The 25,863-nt window shown below is 48.9% G+C and overlaps 1 protein-coding gene across 3 annotated transcripts in view; it reads left to right on the top strand.

Annotated features, from left to right (window-relative positions):
• The first annotated feature begins 1,968 nt into the window (after positions 1 to 1,968).
• Positions 1,969 to 25,863, top strand: part of COMMD7 (COMM domain containing 7) — a 77,713-nt gene continuing 53,818 nt past the window's right edge. The window contains exons 1-2 of one of the 3 annotated variants that reach the window (XM_029611338.1): positions 1,969 to 2,213; positions 16,695 to 16,745. In XM_029611338.1, coding sequence (XP_029467198.1) covers positions 2,001 to 2,213; positions 16,695 to 16,745 — 264 coding nt within the window. In that variant the 5' untranslated portion in view covers positions 1,969 to 2,000. Of the gene's footprint in view, positions 2,214 to 16,691; positions 16,746 to 25,863 lie in introns of all 3 variants that reach the window. The other 2 variants (XM_029611337.1, XM_029611339.1) reach the window with 2 other exon arrangements.

Here is a 25,863-nt window from a genome sequence, read left to right as displayed (position 1 = left end):
GTGACCAAAAAGGTGGAGAGTCTTCATCGAATGACTTATGAGGAGAGATTGAAGAATCTAAATATGTACACCCTGGAGGAAAGGAGGAGCAGAGGAGATATGATACAGACTTTCAGATACTTGAAAGGTTTTAATGATCCAAAGACAACGACAAACCTTTACCATAAGAAAAAAATCAGCAGAACCAGGGGTCATGATTTGAAGCTCCAGGGAGGAAGACTCAGAACCAATGTCAGGAAGTATTTCTTCATGGAGAGGGTGGTGGATGCCTGGAATGCCCTTCCGGAGAAAGTGGTGAAGACCAAAACTGTGAAGGATTTCAAAGGGGCGTGGGATAAACACTGTGGCTCCATAAAGTCTAGAGGATGTGTATGAAGAGAAGAGAAGAGGCACAGGGAGGGTGGCTTGCGGGAATGACGGCTACTACCTGGAGATTAATATCCTTATTCAATACACACATGGTTAATGCGACTCCAACATTGCTCTATGCTTCAACGGCAAGAGGAAATGTGGAAAAAAGGATTTGCATCCACAAAAAAGCAGGGGAGTAGCTTACTTGTTACGGCGGTTACTACCCCAAACCAAATAAGCCTGATACTTCACTTTCAATGCACATCCAGCACAGCTCTCTACTTCAATGGCAGGGAGAATGAAGAAAAGATGATTTATATTCAGACATCAACCAACAAGGAATGAATTACATAGTCTGGGTAAACAAATAAGCGGGGGAGTAGCTGGCTTGTTATGGCGGTTACTACCTTGAATCAATTAAGCCTGATACTTCATTTGGAATACATATCCAGCGCAGCTCACTGCTTCAATGGCAGGGGGAATGAAGAAAAGAGGATTTATATTCAGACAACAACCAACAAGGACTGAATTGCACAGGCAGGGTAAACAAGTTTGGGAGTAGCTTGCTTATTACGGTGGTTACTACCCCAAACCAATGAGCTAGATACTTCACTTAGATGCAGCTCCAGCACTGCGGTCTGCATCGATGGTGGGGGTGGAATGGAATTGGAACCAAAAAGTTACCTATAAGGGCCCTGACCTCAGCGGTCAGAGTAACAGATAAGTATGAAAACAAATAGGTGTGAAAGCTTGCTGGGCAGACTGGATGGGCCGTTTGGTCTTCTTCTGCCGTCATTTCTATGTTTCTATCTCTCTCACACACACAGACCCCCCCCCCCAAGGAAGGCACCCATTCATCTCTTACACACACACAGACCCACCAGGCAGGCAGCCATTCATCTCACACACACAGACCCCCCCAGGCAGGCAGCCATTCATGCACAAAGGTAAGGAAGGCCCCCCTCTTCCTTTTGGGGGAGCCTCTCACTCTGCATGGCTGCTCCTGGCATTGAAGCTCTTCTGATACCTTCTCTGTGCAGACCCCGCCATATTAAACATGTGCAGGCCTTGCACTTCCTTCTCGCTGATCTCGTGCATACTCTGGTGAGTTGTGAATAGTGCGAGGCACCCGAAGCTTTGGGGGTCTGCTCTGGGCTTCAGGCCATGATCTTACTGCACGCCCAGCTTACAGGGGGCAGTGTGAGGCGCATGCCCCAGGGGCCTCATTAAAGAACTGCCCCGGGGCTGGGAGTGGGACAGAGGAAGGGGGAAGGGTGAAAGGACTGAGTTGGGGGTGGGGAGGGCGAGGGACAGACTGGCCTGGGGGTAGAGATATAAGAGCATGCTCTCTATATGTGCAAATCCATAACGTGCCCTGGAACCCCAGCACCCACCTGCACGCATGGTAAATGATAAGCGGGATGCGAGCTTTGCATCTTTTTAGAAAGCTGAAATGCACATTGCGCTGACTCGTGCGCGTTACTGGTGCAGAGCTGGCCTGTGAGGGCTCTTTCTCCGCCGCGCTTCGGCTGCAGTCTTACAGATTAAGGGGCAGGTCTCTGTGACCCGTAGGGCGGAGAAATGGCGCTTGCAGCCGCAGGGATCTCCTCCCCAGCCGAGCGCTGCTGGCCGGAAAGTGCAGAGCAGAAATGAATGATTGCAAGCGAGGGAGAGGGCGGAGCGAGAGAGAAGGAGGAAGAGGAGGAGAGCGAAAGACGCAGAGTGCGCGCGCTGCCTCTGGGACCCCTGACTGCAGCTGGACAGAGGGACAGACAGAGATGGGGTATCTGAACTTCACTCAGGAGCCGGTGCCCGATTCTGTCACCTCCGATATGCAGAATCTTAACCAGCTCGTGCCAGAGGTGTGTACTTGTGGTGTGGGTGGCAGATGAATAGGTGTACACTGAGTATGTGGGTAGCTCGTGCCAGAGGTGTGTACTTGTGGTGTGGGTGGCAGATGAATAGGTGTACACTGAGTATGTGGGTAGCTCGTGCCAGAGGTGTGTACTTGTGGTGTGGGTGGCAGATGAATAGGTGTACACTGAGTATGTGGGTAGCTCATGCCAGAGGTGTGTACTTGTGGTGTGGGTGGCAGATGAATAGGTGTACACTGAGTATGTGGGTAGCTCGTGCCAGAGGTGTGTACTTGTGTGGGTGGGAGATGAATAGGTGTACACTGAGTATGTGGGTAGCTGATGCCAGAGGTGTGTACTTGTGGTGTGGGTGGGAGATGAATAGGTGTACACTGAGTATGTGGGTAGCTGATGGGAGAGGTGTGTACTTGTGCTGTGGGTGGCAGATGAATAGGTGTACACTGAGTATGTGGGTAGCTGATGGGAGAGGTGTGTACTTGTGCTGTGGGTGGCAGATGAATAGGTGTACACTGAGTATGTGGGTAGCTGATGGGAGAGGTGTGTACTTGTGCTGTGGGTGGCAGATGAATAGGTGTACACTGAGTATGTGGGTAGCTGATGCCAGAGGTGTGTACTTGTGGTGTGGGTGGAAGATGAATAGGTGTACAGTGAGTATGTGGGTAGCTGATGCCAGAGGTGTGTACTTGTGGTGTGGGTGGGAGATGAATAGGTGTACACTGAGTATGTGGGTAGCTCGTGCCAGAGGTGTGTACTTGTGGTGTGGGTGGCAGATGAATAGGTGTACACTGAGTATGTGGGTAGCTCGTGCCAGAGGTGTGTACTTGTGTGGGTGGGAGATGAATAGGTGTACAGTGAGTATGTGGGTAGCTCATGCCAGAGGTGTGTACTTGTGGTGTGGGTGGGAGATGAATAGGTGTACACTGAGTATGTGGGTAGCTGATGGGAGAGGTGTGTACTTGTGGTGTGGGTGGCAGATGAATAGGTGTACACTGAGTATGTGGGTAGCTCGTGCCAGAGGTGTGTACTTGTGGTGTGGGTGGCAGATGAATAGGTGTACACTGAGTATGTGGGTAGCTGATGGGAGAGGTGTGTACTTGTGGTGTGGGTGGCAGATGAATAGGTGTACACTGAGTATGTGGGTAGCTGATGGGAGAGGTGTGTACTTGTGGTGTGGGTGGCAGATGAATAGGTGTACACTGAGTATGTGGGTAGCTCGTGCCAGAGGTGTGTACTTGTGGTGTGTTTGGGAGATGAATAGGTGTACAGTGAGTATGTGGGTAGCTCGTGCCAGAGGTGTGTACTTGTGGTGTGGGTGGCAGATGAATAGGTGTACACTGAGTATGTGGGTAGCTGATGGGAGAGGTGTGTACTTGTGGTGTGGGTGGGAGATGAATAGGTGTACAGTGAGTATGTGGGTAGCTGATGGGAGAGGTGTGTTCTTGTGTGGGTGGCAGATGAATAGGTGTACACTGAGTATGTGGGTAGCTCGTGCCAGAGGTGTGTACTTGTGGTGTGGGTGGCAGATGAATAGGTGTACACTGAGTATGTGGGTAGCTGATGCCAGAGGTGTGTACTTGTGGTGTGGGTGGGAGATGAATAGGTGTACACTGAGTATGTGGGTAGCTGATGGGAGAGGTGTGTACTTGTGGTGTGGGTGGGAGATGAATAGGTGTACAGTGAGTATGTGTGTAGCTGATGGGAGAGGTGTGTACTTGTGGTGTGGGTGGCAGATGAATAGGTGTACACTGAGTATGTGGGTAGCTGATGGGAGAGGTGTGTACTTGTGCTGTGGGTGGCAGATGAATAGGTGTACACTGAGTATGTGGGTAGCTGATGGGAGAGGTGTGTACTTGTGGTGTGGGTGGGAGATAAATAGGTGTACACTGAGTATGTGGGTAGCTCATGCCAGAGGTGTGTACTTGTGGTGTGGGAGATGAATAGGTGTACAGTGAGTATGTGGGTAGCTGATGGGAGAGGTGTGTACTTGTGATGTGGGTGGCAGATGAATAGGTGTACACTGAGTATGTGGGAAGCTGATGCCAGAGGTGTGTACTTGTGGTGTGGGTGGGAGATGAATAGGTGTACACTGAGTATGTGGGTAGCTCGTGCCAGAGGTGTGTACTTGTGGTATGGGTGGCAGATGAATAGGTGTACAGTGAGTATGTGGGTAGCTCATGCCAGAGGTGTGTACTTGTGGTGTGGGTGGCAGATGAATAGGTGTACACTGAGTATGTGGGTAGCTGATGGGAGAGGTGTGTACTTATGGTGTGGGTGGGAGATGAATAGATGTACAGTGAGTATGTGGGTAGCTCGTGCCAGAGGTGTGTACTTGTGGTGTGGGTGGCAGATGAATAGGTGTACACTGAGTATGTGGGTAGCTCGTGCCAGAGGTGTGTACTTGTGGTGTGGGTGGCAGATGAATAGGTGTACACTGAGTATGTGGTTAGCTCGTGCCAGAGGTGTGTACTTGTGGTGTGGGTGGCAGATGAATAGGTGTACACTGAGTATGTGGGTAGCTGATGCCAGAGGTGTGTACTTGTGGTGTGGGTGGGAGATGAATAGGTGTACACTGAGTATGTGGGTAGCTGATGGGAGAGGTGTGTACTTGTGCTGTGGGTGGCAGATGAATAGGTGTACACTGAGTATGTGGGTAGCTGATGGGAGAGGTGTGTACTTGTGCTGTGGGTGGCAGATGAATAGGTGTACACTGAGTATGTGGGTAGCTGATGGGAGAGGTGTGTACTTGTGCTGTGGGTGGCAGATGAATAGGTGTACACTGAGTATGTGGGTAGCTGATGGGAGAGGTGTGTACTTGTGCTGTGGGTGGCAGATGAATAGGTGTACACTGAGTATGTGGGTAGCTGATGGGAGAGGTGTGTACTTGTGGTGTGGGTGGGAGATGAATAGGTGTACACTGAGTATGTGGGTAGCTGATGGGAGAGGTGTGTACTTGTGCTGTGGGTGGCAGATGAATAGGTGTACACTGAGTATGTGGGTAGCTGATGGGAGAGGTGTGTACTTGTGGTGTGGGTGGGAGATGAATAGGTGTACAGTGAGTATGTGGGTAGCTGATGGGAGAGGTGTGTACTTGTGGTGTGGGTGGGAGATGAATAGGTGTACAGTGAGTATGTGGGTAGCTGATGGGAGAGGTGTGTACTTGTGGTGTGGGTGGCAGATGAATAGGTGTACACTGAGTATGTGGGTAGCTGATGGGAGAGGTGTGTACTTGTGGTGTGGGTGGGAGGGTATTATTTTGGGGGGGTGGGGGATGAATAGGTGTACACTGAGTATGTGGGAAGCTGATGCCAGAGGTGTGTACTTGTGGTGTGGGTGGGAGGGTATTATTTTGGAGGGTGGGAGATGAATAGGTGTACAGTGAGTATGTGGGAAACTGATGCCAGAGGTGTGTACTTGTGGTGTGGGTGGGAGGGTATTATTTTGAGGGGTGGGGGACGAATAGGTGTACACGGAGTATGTGGGAAGCTGATGCCAGAGATGTGTACTTGTGGTGTGGGTGGGAGGGTATTATTTTGGGGGGGGTGGGGGATGAATAGGTGTACACTGAGTATGTGGGAAGCTGATGCCAGAGGTGTGTACTTGTGGTGTGGGTGGGAGGGTATTATTTTGGAGGGTGGGAGATGAATAGGTGTACAGTGAGTATGTGGGTAGCTCATGCCAGAGGTGTGTACTTGTGGTGTGGGTGGGAGATGAATAGGTGTACACTGAGTATGTGGGAAGCTGATGCCAGAGGTGTGTACTTGTGGTGTGGGTGGCGGATGAATAGGTGTACAGTGAGTATGTGGGTAGCTCATGCCAGAGGTGTGTACTTGTGGTGTGGGTGGGAGATGAATAGGTGTACAGTGAGTATGTGGGTAGCTGATGCCAGAGGTGTGTACTTGTGGTGTGGGTGGGAGATGAATAGGTGTACACTGAGTATGTGGGTAGCTCATGCCAGAGGTGTGTACTTGTGGTGTGGGTGGGAGATGAATAGGTGTACACTGAGTATGTGGGTAGCTCATGCCAGAGGTGTGTACTTGTGGTGTGGGTGGGAGATGAATAGGTGTACACTGAGTATGTGGGTAGCTGATGCCAGAAGTGTGTATGTGTGTTGTGGGTGGGAGGGTATTAACTGGGGTGAGGGAAAGAGTGAATAAGTATGGAAGCTGCTCAGATTGCTGTGTGTGTGTGTGTGCAGCTGAAGGCACTTACCTGCATAGATCAGGAGTGTTATTGGGGGTCGGGTATTGTTAACGCTGAGCTGTTCCTGGTTGTTAGGTTCCATATTAGGAGCTACCACCCAGGAAAGAGATCTAGGCGTCATAGTGGATAATACTTTAAAATCATCGGTTCAGTGTGCTGCAGCAGTCAAAAAAGCAAATAGAATGTTGGGAATTATTAGGAAGGGAATGGTGAATAAAACGGAAAATGTCATAATGCCTCTGTATCGCTCCATGGTGAGACCACACCTTGAATACTGTGTACAATTCTGGTCGCCTCATCTCAAAAAAGATAAAATTGCGATGGAGAAGGTACAGAGAAGGGCCACCAAAATGATAAAGGAGATGGAACAGCTCCCCTATGAGGAAAGGCTGAAGAGGTTAGGACTTTTCAGCTTGGAGAAGAGACGACTGAGGGGGGATATGATAGAGGTGTTTAAAATCATGAGAGGTCTAGAACGGGTAGATGTGAACCGGTTATTTACTCTTTCGGATAATAGAAGGACTAGGGGGCACTCCATGAAGTTAGCATGGGGCACATTTAAAACTAATCGGAGAAAGTTCATTTTCACTCAACGCACAATTAAACTCTGGAATTTGTTGCCAGAGGATGTGGTTAGTGCAGTTAGTATAGCTGTGTTTAAAAAAGGATTGGATAAGTTCTTGGAGGAGAAGTCCATTACCTGCTATTAAGTTCACTTATAGAATAGCCACTGCCATTAGCAATGGTAACATGGAATAGACTTAGTTTTTGGGTCCTTGCCAGGTTCTTATGGCCTGGATTGGCCACTGTTGGAATCAGGATGCTGGGCTTGATGGACCCTTGGTCTGACCCAGTATGGCATTTTCTTATGGGCCACCCTCGCCTTGATCCGGCCCCTTCTGCGGCGCTGGCCATCCCGTCTCACCCTTGCTCTGCTTCCCTCTGCCTCTGCTGTCTTGCCCTGAGTGCCGGGAGAGCCATGACCGTCAGTTCCACAAAAAAGGAAAAGGAGAAAGCCCTGGCGAAGAAGATGGCGGCCGTGATGACATTTCCTCTGCAGGCTCGGCTGCAAATCTCGCCGCTGCAGCCACCGACATTAAGGCGGCAGTGGTGGCTGCCTTAGAGAAGAGAAATTGGTGGGCCTCGCAGATGTGATCGCTGGTTTTGAGCCGAGACTCGTTCAGGTGGAGCAGCGAGTCTCTGATGCTGAGGATGGCCCGCAGAGGTAACCCAATTGCAGGAGGCCTATAAAAAGCAGGCAGACCGATTAGATGATTTGGCGACCTCTCGCCGCTCCAACCTGCTGCCTGAAACCTTGGATGACGGAGCTGGCACCTTTCCTAGAAAACTGGCTGACCTGGGAGGAGCTGACGTCACGCTGCATGATGGACGTCTAAGCCCTCTGCTCCGATCTCCCCACAAGCCCAGTCGCGCTGCTGGAACTTACCCACTCTTGTGGATTTGGGAGTGCAGACGAGCACAGACCATGGCCAAATTTTCCTTCGTTGCTGGGGGATCAAGGTTTGCGGCCTTGGCAACGGATCCCGATCCTGTGAGCCATGCGCCTGCACCGGAGGTGAGCAGTCAGGGAGCCCCAGACACCGACGAAGCAGGGATTTAGTATCTGGTTGGAGGGGATTTGATATGATCTTCGCGCATTACAGGAGAACGTTCAGGACAACTTTAGGACGGACTTGCAGGACCTCGGGCACAGGGTGGAGGAGTCGGAGGGCATGCTAGACACACATGGCATGCAAATCGCAGCATTAAAGGCTGAAATCTCGGCAAGAGGAGGCCTCGCTAAAAATGGAGGACCTTGAAAATTGCTCTAGGCGGGCAAACAAACGCATTTGTGGTCTCCTGGAGAGTAAGGAGCTTGCTGATGCCATAACTGTGGCCCGGAAAATCTGTCTGGTGCTGTTAGCTGCTGCCCCGGAGCAGAGTGTGGAGTCTCCCGCTCATGCTGATATCGTGATTGAGCGGGCTCGTAGGGCCTTGGGGAATCCCCCCCACAACACCCTTAAGGACATTATTGTCTGTCTCCAAGTTTTCTCATAAAAGAGGTAGTAATGCGTTGTGCCAGACAAGTCAGCCCTTTCCGTTGGGAAGGGCATGACCCACAGATTTTTAATGATCTGGCACCAGCTACGTTGAGATGGCGGAGAATGATGCAACCCCTCACTATGGCGCTTAGAAGAGAGAAAGTGCGCTATCGCTGGCTGTATTCCTGAAGACTAGCCTTCACTACAAAAGGAGTTACTTCGCAGGTCAAAACACTGGAGGAAGCCATCCCCATCACGCAACCTATAGGAAGAGAGCTACCTCGAGAGGACACCCGGGAGCAGAAACCTAGCCCAACGGCCTTACCAAAATGGCAGCGGGTAGGGAAGAGCGGGCAACGACTTACCCGGCAATCGGCCAACCAGGGCAGCTCTTCCCTAGATGCACCGGTGTGATATTTAAAGACCCCATCTTCTCAGGCCGGGTGGGAAAATGGCGAGGACGTCTCCCTCAGTTGGTTAATTTGGCGAGGGGGTCAGGACTCCAGGTGGACAGTGTACGCGGCCTGCGGGAGTGGATGATGTTCCGGTGCTCGCCCTCTAGCAGAACAGTTTGTCGGATCAATAGCTGGGGCACTTCATAGAGACTGAGCAGAGGACAATGTTGTTTTGTTTTCATGTTGATAAGTTTATCCCGTTTTATAGCCTAGCAGGGTTCAAGGGCGCTTAACTATTGATTGTGGGGACGGAGAGAAGGGCTTATCCTCCCTGCGCGAAAGGTCTACCTTAATGGTGGACGGGGATAGTGGAGGGCAGGGGGGAGGGGGGGACTGGAAGAGATGGGGTGGGGGGGTCGGCCAGAAGGAAGGGGGGCGTGGAGGGGAAGTTGGCAGGGAGGGAGATGGGAGGGTGACAGTCAAGAAGGGCGTAGCACGCTTAGAGGGAATGCAGGGAGGGGGGTTAGGGGAAGGGGTAGTAGGGACAAAAGGTGCACTGACTCAGGATTCGACAGGGAGAAAGTGGTGAGGGGCGGTAAGGCCATCTTGAGACTGGATCTTATGGCGTGTGTGTATTTCAAAACCACCTACAAAGCAGCAGGGGAAGAGAAGGCCAGAGAATTAGGACAGAGGTTATTTGCACATCTGTAAGTGTTAAAGGCCTTAACTCGCCATATAAACACCAAATGTTATATAAAGAGCTTCAACGGGCCAAAGCCTCTATAGCCTTCATCCAAGGAACGCACTTACGGCGTCGGGATGAGAGATTGCTCTAGTCCAAAAAATATCCGATCCAATATTTTGCCCCAGCAACACAACATAAAAAATACCGGGGAGTTGGGATTATTTTTGCTCAGCAATTAGTGGTACAAATACAGGATCAATATCAAGACCCTTGAGACAACGACTGGCAAAATACCCTGGGAATGGTTTAGTTATTGCAGGAGATTTTAATATTTCCCTTGATCCCAGGCTAGACATGTCCACTCCTGTCTCAGGCGGGCAATAGAAACCCCGGAAAATGTTAAAGCAATGGATGACGGATCGGCAGCTCATAGATATATGGCGAGTAAAATATCCTCACAGCCGTAATTACATCTTTTATTCCCATCCCCATAATTCCTACACTCGAATTGATCGGTTCTAAATCTCCAAGGACCTTATCACTAAAACAGGGTAGGTGGATATTGAATGTATCACATGGTTTGACCATGTCCCCGTCCTTTGGACTCTATTAGCCCACCCTGGAGAGGAGGGACGTAAATTCTGGAGACTTAATGACTATCTTCTGAAAGTGAAATCTTATCAAGAAAAAGTGGGAGAGAAGTTGGAGGAATATTTTGCATTGAACGAGGGAGGGGAGATCACCCCCATGGCTGTCTGGGATGGTATGAAGGCAGTAATTCAGGGACATCTCATTGGGCTGGGTACTTACCATAAAAAACAAAGGCAGCGACACAGGGAGACTTTATTAGCAGACCTAGAGAGACTGGAAAGCAGACATAAACAAAATCCGGGGTCCATATGGGTAGGGGTACTGACCAAAAAGCGGGAAGAGATTGCAGCCTTAGATGTGGAGGCGATAGCTCACAGATTAGACCTTCTCCGACAAATAATTATTATGAATATGGGGATAAGAACAGCAGACTCCTGGCTAGCTGGCTACGCTGTAGAGGTCTTAAGGAATTGATATACCGTATTAAATCCAGTTCGGGAGAACTACTCTCAGACCCTATGGCTATTCGAACTAGATTTCAAAGTTATTATGAAGACTTGTATACCCCAGAAGTACAGGCAACCGCAGATGGTATAAAAAAAACTATTTGAAAGGGATAGACCTCCCTAGTTTATCGGCTCAAGATCAAGATAACCTGGGAAAACCAATCACAGAACTTGAGGTCGATTGGGCGATCAAGGATCTTAAACCCGGAAAGGCTCCCAGAATCGATGGGTTTACCCCCCCTATTTTATAAGATATATCGACATATCCTGCGGGGCCCATTGACTATAATGTTTAATCATATACGAGAAGGGGGGCAGCTTTTAACACACAGTAATGTGGCAGGAATTACACTGATCCCCAAATCAGGGAAGGATCATACTACTGCGCGTCATTCCGACCTATTTCTGTAATTAACGTTGACCTGAAATTGCTGGCCAAAATTTTGGCTCTTCGTCTCAGGGGAAGGATTGAGGGGCTCATTCCCCGGGACCAAGCCGGTTTCATGCCAGGTAGAACCACCGCTGATAACACTAGGAAGTTAATAGACTTGATTTATAGCTCTAATCGGGACGGCAATCCAGCAGTTTTTCTAATGATCGATGCCGAAAAGGCCTTTGATAGAGTCTACTGGGCCTTTCTATTTGCAGTTATGGACAAGGTTGGTCTGGTGGGGTATTTTTCCATATGGGTTAGAGAACTTTACTGGGACCCAATAGCTTGCCTAAAAATTAACCATAGTTATACCTCGAATTTTCAGATCAAGAGAGGAACTCGACAGGGATGTCTGCTGTCGCCACTTCTCTTTGCCCTGAGTTTAGAACCATTAGCGGCAGTCATACGACAGGACCCGGAAGTGCGGGGAATACTGGTGGGTTCAGCACAGTATAAGATAACACTGTATGCTGACGACATATTGTTTTCGTTAACGCATCCTCTCTCTTCCTTGCGCCGGGTTTGGGACAAATTGGAATAGTATGGACGTCTCTCAGGATTCCGTGTCAATTTCGACAAATCGGTAATTTTACCGATCCATATAGATCCAGGCTTAGCACAGGAGGGGAAAAGATGGTTTCTGTTTCGATGGACACAAGGGCCCATTCGCTATCTGGGTATTAACTTAGGCTTGGACATAGGGGAACTAACACGGGATAATTATCAACCGTTAGTGCGCACCATCATGGGAGCCCTAGACCGGTGGAACAGACTATCCCTTTCCTGGTTTGGAAGGATCAATACTCTTTAAATGAAAGTTCTACCTTGTCTTTCAAGCATTGCCAAGCCTCCTTCCCATCCGAGATCTGAAACCACTAGTGAAGTAGATGTTCTTCTTTACTTGGCATAGGAGACCGCCAAGAGTAGCTAGGAAAGTGTTGTATCGACATAGGCGGGAGGCGGGAGGGTTTACCCTCCCGCCTCCCGCCTCCCATAATGTAATAAAGAGGGTTTACCCTCTTTATTACATTATTATTTTGCCTCCCAACTTAAACCTTTGATTGAATGTCACGATCCTGCCACAACTAAACAATGGGTAGAGATAGAGCGGGCCTTGTTTGAGGGAGTCTTCCTCTGGAAGCTGTTCTGGTTGGAGGGACTCACAACTCAGGAGACCTTGGCCCTTCCCCCATCCTTTACAGTGCACATATACCATTTGGAAATGCTGGAAACCACAACTAATTAAGGGAAAAAGATATTCGACCCTCTCACCTATTAGCTATTTGAGAAACTTTCAAACGTGGAGATCTAACCCGATCTTCCGCCGCTGGGAAAAGCTGGGTCTCTCCTGCTTGGGTTAGGTATCGCAGGGTGGGGTGATTTCCGTTTGAGCAATTGCAAAATGTTTATGGGTTACCTGCGACGGGCTTTCTCGCTTATGCCCAGCTGAAACAGTTTCTTAACACGACAGAAGTCAGGGGGGACCTTCGACAGGGGCGATCCTTATTCGAGGGGTTCTGCATTCTGGCTGGTAAAGTGCAGAAAACTATTTCAAAGACCTATCAGTTATTGTTAGGCCAGGATGGCATAGTTGGGTCCCACATTGCAGCATGGGAGATGGACATGGACCAATGGGAAGAGTGCTTTTGAAATCTAGGGAAGGGTTCCATGTCGGCGGCTATGATGGAAAATAGATATAAATTATTGTACCGCTGGCATTAGCCCCCGGCCTGCATAGCATGGTGGTTGCCGAGCCGTTCTGTGCTTTGCTGGCGGGGATGCTCGCAGGTTGGCTCTTTCCTGCATATGTGGTGGAGCTGACCGTCAATACAAGGCTTCTGGCAGGATTGGATAGGGAGTACTCTAGGCATTAAGATCCCGGTACAACCAGAGCGGTGGTTATTAGGGCTTCCGGGGGAAGACCTTACAGAGGATGAACAGCTGCTGTTTTTCTATGGGACTACAGCTGTGCATCTGCTGGTGGCAGCTCAATGGAAATCCCTAACGGTACCAAGCCGCTCACAGCTTCAGGCCAAATTACAACAGATCTATGGGATGGAACATTTGTCTGCTCTTTCTAAGTTTTGTAGACTGTGCTCCTGTTTGCCGTGCTACCTGTAAGATTGAGGTAGCTATTATTGCCTCCCTGGCACCTTCCCTAGGGCTAGGGGTAGAGGGGAGGCTGAAGATAGGGTGGGGCTGGGGAGGAATTGTTGGATTAGGGGTTGGGGTAGGACTATGTTGGGGTAGAGGTTGTTGGGGATAGGATTATATTGGGATAGGGGATGTTTATTTATTTTATTTATTTAAAGGCTTTTATATACCGGAGTTCATGCACTAGTGCATACCACTTCGGTTTACACAGAACAAGGAACAGAAAATTACATCAAACAGATTGAACAATTAAACAAATATACAATTACATCCAACGATTGGGTATAAATAACATGGCTAACTTAGTAGGAACTTAGAGTTTGAGGTAAAGGAGAGAAATGTTGGGAGAAGGATTGCGATGGATTAGAGGGTGTTGGGGTAGGGGTTGTTGGGGGTAAGATTATGTTGGGGTAGGATTACGAAGGATTAGGGGTTGTTGGGGTAGGGGTTGTTGAGGTAGGATTATGATGGATTAGGGGTTGTTGGGAGTAGGATTGTGATGGATTAGGGGATGTTGGGGTTAGGGGTTGTTGGGGTAGGATTATGTTGAATTAGGGGTTGTTGGGCTAGGATTTCGATTGGATTAGGGGTTGTTGGGGGGTATGATTATGTTGGATTAGGGATTGTTGGGGGTTGGATTAGGGGTTGATGGGATTGGATTATGATGGATTAACGGTTGTTGGGGGTAGGATTATGATGGATTAGGGGTTATTGGGGGTAGGATTGTGATGGATTAGGGGTTGTTGGGGGTAGGATTGTGATGGATTAGGGGTTGTTGGGGGTAGGATTACGATGTTTAGGGGTTGTTGGGGTAGGATTAAGATGGATTAGGGGTTGTTGGGGGTAGGGTTATGATGGATTAGGGGTTGGGAGGAGGATTATATTGGATTAGGGGTTGTTGGTAGAATTACGATGGATCGGGGTTGTTGGGGGTAGGATTGCGATGGATCGGGGTTGTTGGGGGTAGGATTGTGGTGGATCAGGGGTTGTTGGGGGTGGATTGTGATGGATCAGGGGTTGTTGGGGGTGGATTGCGATGGATCGGGGTTGTTGGGGGTAGGATTGTGATGGATCAGGGGTTGTTGGGGGTGGATTGCGATGGATCAGGGGTTGTTGGGGGTGGATTGTGATGGATCAGGGGTTGTTGGGGGTGGATTATGATGGATCAGGGGTTGTTGGGAGTAGGATTGCGATGGATCAGGGGTTGTTGGGGGTCGATTGCGATGGATCAGGGGTTGTTGGGGGTAGGACTGTGATGGATCAGGGGTTGTTGGGGGTGGATTGCGATGGATCTGGGATTGTTGGGGGTGGATTGCGATGGATCTGGGATTGTTGGGGGTAGGACTGTGATGGATCAGGGATTGTTGGGGGTGGATTATGATGGATCAGGGGTTGTTGGGGGTGGATTGCGATGGATCAGGGGTTGTTGGGGGTGGATTATGATGGATCAGGGGTTGTTGGGGGTGGATTGCGATGGATCAGGGGTTGTTGGGGGTGGATTATGATGGATCAGGGGTTGTTGGGGGTGGATTGCGATGGATCAGGGGTTGTTGGGGGTGGATTATGATGGATCAGGGGTTGTTGGGGGTGGATTATGATGGCTCAGGGGTTGTTGGGGGTGGATTGCGATGGATCAGGGGTTGTTGGGGGTGGATTATGATGGATCAGGGGTTGTTGGGGGTAGGATTATGTCAGATTAGGGGTTGTTGGGGGTAGGATTGTGATGGATCAGGGGTTGTTGGGGGTAGGATTGTGATGGATCAGGGGTTGTTGGGGGTGGATTGCGATGGATCAGGGGTTGTTGGGGGGTGGATTGTGATGGATCAGGGGTTGTTGGGGGTGGATTGTGATGGATCAGGGGTTGTTGGGGGTGGATTGTGATGGATCAGGGGTTGTTGGGGGTGGATTGTGATGGATCAGGGGTTGTTGGGGGTAGGACTGTGATGGATCAGGGGTTGTTGGGGGTGGATTGCGATGGATCAGGGGTTGTTGGGGGTGGATTATGATGGATCAGGGGTTGTTGGGGGTGGATTGTGATGGATCAGGGGTTGTTGGGGGTGGATTGTGATGGATCAGGGGTTGTTGGGGGTGGATTGTGATGGATCAGGGATTGTTGGGGGTGGATTGTGATGGATCAGGGGTTGTTGGGGGTGGATTGTGATGGATCAGGGGTTGTTGGGGGTGGATTGTGATGGATCAGGGGTTGTTGGGGGTGGATTGTGATGGATCAGGGGTTGTTGGGGGTGGATTGTGATGGATCAGGGGTTGTTGGGGGTGGATTGTGATGGATCAGGGGTTGTTGGGGGTGGATTGTGATGGATCAGGGGTTGTTGGGGGTGGATTGTGATGGATCAGGGGTTGTTGGGGGGTGGATTGTGATGGATCAGGGGTTGTTGGGGGTGGATTGTGATGGATCAGGGGTTGTTGGGGGTAGGACTGTGATGGATCAGGGGTTGTTGGGGGTGGACTGTGATGGATCAGGGGTTGTTGGGGGTGGATTGTGATGGATCAGGGGTTGTTGGGGGTGGGATTGTGATGGATCAGGGGTTGTTGGGGGTGGATTGTGATGGATCAGGGGTTGTTGGGGGGTGGATTGTGATGGATCAGGGGTTGTTGGGGGTGGATTGTGATGGATCAGGGGTTGTTGGGGGTGGATTGTGATGGATCAGGGGTTGTTGGGGTAGGATTGTGATGGATCAGGGGTTGTTGGGGGTGGATTGTGATGGATCAGGGGTTGTTGGGGGTAGGACTGTGATGGATCAGGGGTTGTTGGGGGTAGGATTGTGATGGATCAGGGGTTGTTGGGGGTGGATTGTGATGGATCAGGGGTTGTTGGGGGTGGATTGTGATGGATCAGGGGTTGTTGGGGGTGGATTGCGATGGATCAGGGGTTGTTGGGGGTGGATTGCGATGGATCAGGGGTTGTTGGGGGTAGGATTATGTTGGATTAGGAGTTGTTGGGGGTAGGATTGTGATGGATCAGGGGTTGTTGGGGGTGGATTGTGATGGATCAGGGGTTGTTGGGGTGGATTGTGATGGATCAGGGGTTGTTGGGGGTAGGATTATGTTGGATTAGGAGTTGTTGGTGGTGTATTGCGATGGATCAGGGGTTGTTGGGGTAGGATTATGTCAGATTAGGGGTGGTTGCGGTATTGTCAATAGTTTGGGCTCAGGAATCAGATTTTAAGGCAAAATTTTAGTTTGTAGTTTTGATTTTTTTTGCCTTTAATTGTTCCACCCCTGTGCTCTTCTGCCCCAGGTTTCATGGCCCTGTCATCCCCAACACATGTCTGAACCCTGCCAGACCATTTATATGGAGATTATTGTCATAATTATAAACATGAAAGCAGCAAACAGTGATGCAGCAACATGCAGGCATGGATTTCAGCCTCTAGGGACATCTGTAGCTTTAGTCCCCCAATGTTACCAGAAATAGTGAAATTCTTCTCTTCCTTTGCAGCAGTTCTCAGCACTGGCAGAAGTCATCTTTCATTACTTGACTGACCCTAAAGAGGTAAGGACACTACAGCTGGATCTGAAGCAACGGAAAGCACAACGCAGAAGGTCTGAAAAGATTGATTTGAATCAGTACATCTGTTTCAGCGTTGTGGTGAAAAAGATGCAACCTTAGTGGTGGAGATAACCATTAAAATATATTGTAGTTAAAAACGTGCACATTGCCTTTCCTGATTCTAATTACAGGAAGGCAGTGAACCCATATCACAGGGGCCACTTGTTCTCTGCCTCTTCTATGTCTTCCTTCTCTTTTCACACCCTACTCCGTTTTCTCCCCACTTCTCTAGCTTCATTGGTAATGCACCTTTCAAAAAGCTTCCCAACTATTGGTTTGACCTCACTCTTTACTCCTGACTGCAAAACGTCTTTCTGTTACAGTGCATTCTGCTCCCATAGCTTTATCCTATCTTCTCATCTTACCTATACCTACACCTGCCTCTCTGCTCCCATAGCTTTATCCTATCTTCTCATCTTGACTATACCTACACCTGCCTCTCTGCTCCCATAGCTTTATCCTATCTTCTCATCTTACCTATACCTACACCTGCCTCTCTGCTCCCATAGCTTTATCCTATCTTCTCATCTTACCTATACCTACACCTGCCTCTCTGCTCCCATAGCTTTATCCTATCTTCTCATCTTGACTATACCTACACTTGCCTCTCTGCTCCCATAGCTTTATCCTATCTTCTCATCTTACCTATACCTACACCTGCCTCTCTGCTCCCATAGCTTTATCCTATCTTCTCATCTTACCTATACCTACACCTGCCTCTCTGCTCCCATAGCTTTATCCTGTCTTCTCATCTTACCTATACCTACACCTGCCTCTCTGCTCCCATAGCTTTATCCTATCTTCTCATCTTGACTATACCTACACCTGCCTCTCTGCTCCCATAGCTTTATCCTATCTTCTCATCCTGACTATACTTATACCTGCCTCTCTGCTCCCATAGCTTTATCCTATCTTCTCATCCTGACTATACCTACACCTGCCTCTCTGCTCCCATAGCTTTATCCTATCTTCTCATCTTACCTATACCTACACCTGCCTCTCTGCTCCCATAGCTTTATCCTATCTTCTCATCCTGACTATACCTACACCTGCCTCTCTGCTCCCATAGCTTTATCCTATCTTCTCATCCTGACTATACCTACACCTGCCTCTCTGCTCCCATAGCTTTATCCTATCTTCTCATCCTGACTATACCTACACCTGCCTCTCTGCTCCCATAGCTTTATCCTATCTTCTCATCTTACCTATACCTACACCTGCCTCTCTGCTCCCATAGCTTTATCCTATCTTCTCATCCTGACTATACCTACACCTGCCTCTCTGCTCCCATAGCTTTATCCTATCTTCTCATCTTACCTATACCTACACCTGCCTCTCTGCTCCCATAGCTTTATCCTATCTTCTCATCTTATCTATACCTGCCTCTCTGCTCCCATAGCTTTATCCTATCTTCTCATCTTGACTATACCTACACCTGCCTCTCTGCTCCCATAGCTTTATCCTATCTTCTCATCTTACCTATACCTACACCTGCCTCTCTGCTCCCATAGCTTTATCCTATCTTCTCATCTTACCTATACCTACACCTGCCTCTCTGCTCCCATAGCTTTATCCTATCTTCTCATCTTGACTATACCTACACCTGCCTCTCTGCTCCCATAGCTTTATCCTATCTTCTCATCCTGACTATACTTACACCTGCCTCTCTGCTCCCATAGCTTTATCCTATCTTCTCATCTTACCTATACCTACACCTGCCTCTCTGCTCCCATAGCTTTATCCTATCTTCTCATCTTGACTATACCTACACCTGCCTCTCTGCTCCCATAGCTTTATCCTATCTTCTCATCCTGACTATACCTACACCTGCCTCTCTGCTCCCATAGCTTTATCCTATCTTCTCATCCTGACTATACCTATACCTGCCTCTCTGCTCCCATAGCTTTATCCTATCTTCTCATCTTACCTATACCTATACCTACACCTGCCTCTCTGCTCCCATAGCTCTATCCTATCTTCTCATCTTACCTATACAATGTGCACAGAATTCACTCCTCTTGCTTACAAGGCCTGTCGCTTTTTGCTTCTTTCCTGTTTTTTCTCTCTCTTGTTGTCATATCTTTGTTAGTTTCTGTGCTCTGTCCATTCCAATACCTACAAAATTCTGCTGCACACTTGCTCCCTCCTTGGCGGCCACTCTTATGTAGAAATAAGGACATCCGAAGGCTGCTAGTGATTGGTGCCATGTCGAATTACTCAGCAACGGAGACAGGAAGTAGAAAGCAGTGAAATATACCTTAACATCTGTAATATCTCCCTTTTCTTTATTCAGTATTTGCACAACTTTCTACTGCAAAATGTCCTACAGATTAAGCATTTTAGGGCAAAGCCCCCTGGGACAGAAAAGAAGGCTCAGGCTAGCATTTGGAATCTGTAGCGGCCCAGTTATAGCAGCGGAAGGAGATAGATCTTCTCATAAGCATGTGGGCTTATCCGGTCAGTCAGTCATCCCTGCCAGCTGTGCTTTTAGCTCTGGCTTTATGGCTACTGGTACATTGTATGTAGCACATTGGATTGGTGAAATACTGGGGTCAGGCTCTAAATGGACTTCTCCTAGATTGGATTCCACTGGTCCATGAAACACGCCATCAAATGCATTGATCAGCTCTTGACTCACGCCTTTCCAGACAGAGAGTTCAAAGCGTGTTATAGATTGAACAGGGCATTAAACATGTGAACAATGACATTGAGGGTCTGTGGTTACATAATTGGGATATAAAATTTACATAGTTATGTAGTCAAAGAGAGAGAAATCTACACAGTAGATAAATACTTGCTGGCTACAAATGGATAGAAGGGTCATAAGGTCCTATATTCCGTAATTAGGAGAAAAAGGATACTTTAACATGGTGCAATCTTTATTCAGCAATGTTGGGTCTATTGCAGAGAAATAATGAGGTTTCTGTCCATTTAGTTCTCTTGAATAATCCTTGCAGGGTGGTTTAAGATAATGTGCAGTGTTTTGGTTGTTTTTTAGTTTGTGTTATTGTTGAGTGGTGTTAGGAACATGGCGCGTGGGGTAGTCCTGTGAGCTGCTGTACTCACCCTGACGCCACCAAGAGCAGCTCAGGACGCCATTGGCATGCTCGCTGTTCACTCAGCACTTCCGGGCATAGCTCCACACGCTGCCAAGCTGCTCCTTAAGTGGGCGCATATGCACACAATATATGGGTCCCTGCAGCGGGAAATGCTGAGTGGTGCCTTCTGATGCCGTCAGGCCGATCGGCCTATTTAAGCAAGGACCTCGCAGCATTACCTCGCCTCAGCAGCGTCTCCTGCCTTGTAGTGCATGTTGCCTAGCGTTCCTGTTTCTCATCCAGCCTTGTCTTCTCCAGCCCACCTTGTCCAGCCTCACTTTATCTTATCCATTTCTCCAGTGTCTTCAGTGTCTCTTTGTCCACTCTTGGCCTGACTCTCCATGTCTTGACCTGTTGCTTAGACCTAACTATGATTGCCTGCTGCCTGAACCTGACCATTCTCGCTAGCTGCCTGCCCCGACCTTGACCTGTCTCTGACTCTGTTAGTTTGCTGTCTGCCCTGATTCCAGTGTGCTTTTGGACTTTAGTTATCTTCACCACCCTAAAACCCAAGGGCTCCACCTGCAGGGGAGGTGGCTGGTGAACCTCTAGACTGTCCCGCTACAGGGTGCGTTCACCTACTGCTGTGGTAGGCCTCGTGGGTTCACCCTTGAGGTTACGTCAACTACACCACAGCACAAAGGGCTCGCACACCTGCCACCCTTCACAGTTTGCTGAGGGGATGAGCTCAGAGGATTCGCCTCTGGTCTACGCTATTGCCGGCTTGGCACAACAACAGCAGGATCAGCTTAATACTATGGCCGGATATCTTCAGGGCATTGCGGCCCAGCCTGCTCCAGTTTCAGCTCCGTTACCCGTCTTGCGGCCTGCTATTCCCATGCCTCGCCTTCCTCCGCCTCTGAGGTACGATGGTGATCCACTTAAATGTAGAGGCTTTCTCAACCAATGTTGGATACAGTTTGAATTGCAGGCATCGTTGTTTCCAACAGACTGAATCAAAGTGACTTATATTCTTTCCTTGTTCTGCGGCACCATGCTGGCTTGGGCCTCACCCCTTGGGGAAAGGAATGATCCTCTCTTGGGAGATCTGATGCACTTCCTGGCAAGAAATATGGGAAATATTTGATGAGCCTGGTCTCACAGCTTCCAAGGCCTCTGAACTCCTACAGATTAGGCAAGGCTCCCGGTCTGTGGGAGATTATGCAGTGCACATCTGCTTTCTGGTCTCTGAACTTCAATGGGGTAGTGGCAGTCTGATTGAGATTTTCTCTCGTAGACCATCAAAGGTGAGCTGTTTGTCCTGGAGCTGCTGGACCCCTTGGAAGGCCTGATTAGCATAGCTGTGCAGCTAAATCTGAGGTTCCAGGAATGATATCCGGCCAAAGTGAGAAGATCAGCTCACCGCCCCATTCGCCTTGCCCTTTAACCTTCCGCTCTCCTCCAGAGCTGGGACCTGCACCAGTGGAAGTTATGCAAGTTGTCAGCAGAAGAGAAGCAGAAATGCCATAACCTGAAGCTGTGTTTATACTGTTCTGCATCTGGGCATTTCGCAAGTCACTTCCCAAATAAGCCAGGAAACTCAAGTCCTAGACCTAGTGGGCGGGGCCACCTTAAGTCATCCCTGCAGATCTTCACAACTGCTCGTCCCAGTACTCCTATCTCTTGGGGACATTCTTATCAGTGCTCTTGCCTTTCTGGATGCCAGCGCTGGTGGCAGTTTTATCCATGAGGCTCTGGTCCAATACTACCACATACCAACGGATCTCTTGGATACCCCGCTCTCGATCTCCGTTTACGACGACCTCTTGCCCGGACATTTTACAAGATCCACAGTATCACTGACCAGGGATCCTGCATGGAGAGGAAATGAGTCTCTAAGTGTTGCTCAAGACTATCCATGCAATTACCTTGGGCCTGCCATGGTTCATGGTACACTATAAATCTCCACTTCAGGGGTTAATACTCGTATAACAAAAAACGAGAAACTGTAACCCCCTCTATAAACTTATAACCAGGGGTATAATGCTCAAACACATTCTTATAAACCAAACATAATTTGTGAAGTGGAAAAGTAGTAGTTTCATATTTGTAACCATTTAGAAGCCCTCCATCCCGGCGGCTTATATGGTCTTGCTTTATCATGAAATCATCGTTACCACCCTCCACCTTATAAGTGAACAGAAACCCCACCAATAAATGCTTTTATTCTTTTTATGTGATTATTCTTCTTTATAAACATTACTAAAAAAACACTTGTGAAAGTCCAAACCTGTTCCATCAATTTATAAACCCACATAACCATGCAACCTGTATCACCAAACAGATCCAAAAAATTCTTATGTAAATTAAACCATAGTATCACTCTTCTTGTATTAGTAAAATACTTCGCTTGAAATTAGTTGAGTTAAAACAACTCCAGATGTTTAATGCAACTTGAAGCACCTCCCAACACAGCCGTGTTTCGAAAAATTAAATTTCTTCGTCAGGGGAACTGATGGTAAATGACTCTTAAGGCTTCAGCCGACAAACCAACTTGTTTGGTGTGGGCAGAGAGCAACAATCTATACCAACGGTTCATAAAAAGGTGTTTGAACAGAAGCATTATACCCCTGGAGATAAGTTTATAGAGGAGGTTACAGTTTCTCATTTTTTTGTGATGGTTCATGCTACGTCAGTCCCACATCAATTGAACCACATTGCAAATTGCTAGATGGAGCCCTAGCTGTCACGAGCAGTGCCTTGCCAAAGTCTCGCCTGTGGTGTCTATGGCTTGAACAGTTACCTTTCAGCTTCTGGGCCTGCCACTGAAGTTTTCAACAAACAGCAGGTGGAGGTCCTGCTGCCTTATGACTCCTACTATTGTGACTTGGGCCCCAGCAAGGTTCCACCCAAAGGCAGAGTATACCTGCCTTTTGCTCCTGAAACAAAGACTATAACCAAATATATTAAGGAGAGCTTGGACAGAGGTTTCATTCACCTCTCTTCTTCACCTGCAGGGCCTGGATTCTTTTTCATAGGGAAGAAGGTTGTGTCTTTACGTCCCTGCATTAATTATTATGGTCTTAACTGTATTACCAAGAAGAATCATTATCCTCTTCCCTTGATTTCCGAGCTCTTGGGGTGCGCAAATATTTGGTAAACTGGACCTTCGAGGGGCATACAACTTGATCAGAATCCGAGAGGGCAACGAGTGGAAGACCAACTTTAACACCTGTGGTGGACACTGTGAATACCTAGTGATGTCCTTTGTGTTGTGTAACACCCCTGCAGTCTTCCAATTTATGGTAAATGAGATCTTCCAGGACCTCCTCTACTCCCATGTGGTAGTTTCCCTGAATGATATTCTAGTCTTCTTGAAGTCCTTGTTGGAGCACTATCATCATGTGAAACAGATCCTCCAGAGACTCCGTGAGAACTGCCTCTACGCCAAGTTAGAGAAGCATATCTTTGAACAGGATGAACTCCCCTTCATGGGATATGTTATCGTTTGCCAAAGCCTCTGTATGAACCCAGATAAATTAAAAGCCATGTTGAAGTGGCCCTGGCCAGTAGGCCTTAAAGCACTGCAGCACCTCCTGGGTTTTGCAAGTTACTATAGGCAATTTATCAATGATTACTTCTCCTTAAGGCTATGAGTGGCACCACTAACTAAAAAGGGCTTGGACACCAAGAACTCAACCACGGATGCTATCCAAACTTTCAAGCATCTCAAAGAGGAGTTCACCCTTAATCCATGCCTACACCATCCAGATCCATCCAAGCCATTTATCCTGGACGTAGATGTGTCTACCCTGAGGTAGGCACTATCCTCCTACAGAATAACAATAATGGTACACTCATGACCTGCTCCTACTTTTCAAAGAAATTCTCTCCAGCAGAGAAGAATTATACCATTGGAGATCGAGAGCTACTAGTGGTCAAGCTAGTCTTGGAAGAATTGCCATTCTGCTGGAAGGAGTCAAGCCCCCAGTAACTATCTATATGGATCACAAGAACCTAGAACATCTAGCACAAGCACAGAGACTGAACCCTCGGCAAACCCCACTGGTCATTGTTTTTTAATCAGTTTGACTTTGAGGTGTGGTACCGTCGATGGCCTCTCACGTTCCTTTAATACTGAGGGCTCTCTGGAATCTCCATGGCATATCATCGACCCTGTGCAGACTGTGGTTGCTGCCACATTTACAGTTTCTCCTGGGAAGACACTGGTTCCCCGGTGCATACAACAGAAGGTTCCTTAGTGGGCCCATGACTGCTGCTTGTCAGGGCATCCAGGAATCACCCGAACCTTGGAATTAGTCATTTGACATTACTGGTGTCCTCAGATGAAGACTGAAGTGAAGCATTATGTAGAGTCTTGCCCCATGTGTGCAATGAATAAGAGTGTGCAAGCTTGACTTTGGGGGTTGTTACAGCTGCTGCCAGCCCCCAAGAAACCCTGGACTCATTTGGCCACTGACTCCGTCACTGACCTTCCCCTCTCTGCTGGCAACACCACCATATGGGTGGTAGTCGATAGAGTTTCTAAGAAGTCTTATTTCACACCCCTTCTGGGTCTACCATCTGCTCCTGAACTGGCTAAACTCTGTCCAACATTTCTTCTATCTTCACGGGCTCCCTCTTCACATCCTCTCAGACCAGGGGGTTCAGTTCACAGTCTACTACTGAAAAGGCTTGCGTAGGAAATTTGGAAATACATTGGATTTCACCTCAGTTTACCATTCCCAGAGCAATGGACAAACCAAGTGTGTAAATCAGAGTCTCAAGGCCCTTCTATGAGTCTACGAAAACTAACAGCAGGATAACTAGACCGTCCTCTTGAGCCAAATTCACACATGACCCTGTGGAATTGTTCAAGTGGTGTTATCACCCTTCTACATCTTGTTCAGATACCATCCTTGTACAGCTAGACCTGTTCTGGTCTCTTACTCTTACCCAGCAGCTAAACTGATGGGTCAGGAACTCCAGGAACTGTGGCAGAAGTTACACCCTTTCCTAGAACATGTGAAAGAACATTTTAAAAAGCACACTGACAAGAAACATCGCCCCACACCACAACTGTTGCGATCCTGCCCGCGAGGAGCGCGGGCAGGCTCATACCTTCTCGCAGCCAGTCGGACCACTGACGCTGCTTCTCTTTCCCTGAATCAGCTGGGGCCGTCCCCGCAGCTGACTTCCCCCGACGTGCTGCTGCGATCCCAGGACCTTCAGCCAGCAGGGAGGCCGTCTTCACCGGTGCCTGCTTCAGCCCGGGTCCTCACCCGGCAGGGAGCCGTCCCTGCCGGTGCCTGCAGCCTCTCACAGCTCCCTGCAGTCAGCACTTCTCTCTTCAGCCTTGCAGTGTGGAGCAGTGCCTGCAGCCTGCTACAGCCCCCTGCTTCCCCTGCAGCCAGCCTTACCTCTCTCTGCTTCAGTCCTTGCGGCTGGGAGCTGCTCCAGCGACCTGCCTTCACCCAGCTCCAGCCCAGGGCTGCTCCGCTGCTTCCCTGGGCCTTCCACATGGCTGAGGACGCCACCAGCTTCCAGCCCTTCTCTCCAGCTTCCTAGGGCGCGGGCGCGCGCCTCTCTGCTCCTCTTCAAGGGCCAGCCAGGTGTGGCCCCCGGCTGACCCCTCCGTGGGCGTTGTCCACCTCAGCTCTACTAAAGGGCTCAGCGTTCAGTCTGTCTTTGCCTTCGCAAGGAGTTGGTCACTCCTGAGATCCTCGTTCCAGGAGCTGCCTTGTGTTCCAGCCTTCTGCAAGGTCCTGTGTTTCTTGTTACCTGTTGGAGCTCCTCGTCCAGTCCTGATGTCTGCCTGCCGTTCCAGTCCCAAGGTCTGTCTCTTGATCCAGTACCTGTGTTCCAGTCCTGATGTTACCTACTGTTCCAGTTCCATGTTGCAGCCCTGAGGTGTGGCTCCTGTTCCAGTATCCGTGTTCCAGTCCTGATGTTACCTGCTGTTCCAGATGTCCTTGTTACAGCCCTGAGGTCTGTCTTAATCCTTGTTCCTGACACTGATGCTT

This window comes from Rhinatrema bivittatum, chromosome 8 (genome assembly GCF_901001135.1).
Source record: "Rhinatrema bivittatum chromosome 8, aRhiBiv1.1, whole genome shotgun sequence".
Lineage (NCBI taxonomy): Eukaryota > Metazoa > Chordata > Amphibia > Gymnophiona > Rhinatrematidae > Rhinatrema > Rhinatrema bivittatum.
Note: the sequence above shows the minus strand (reverse complement) of the source record. Positions and strands in the feature narration are given on the sequence as shown.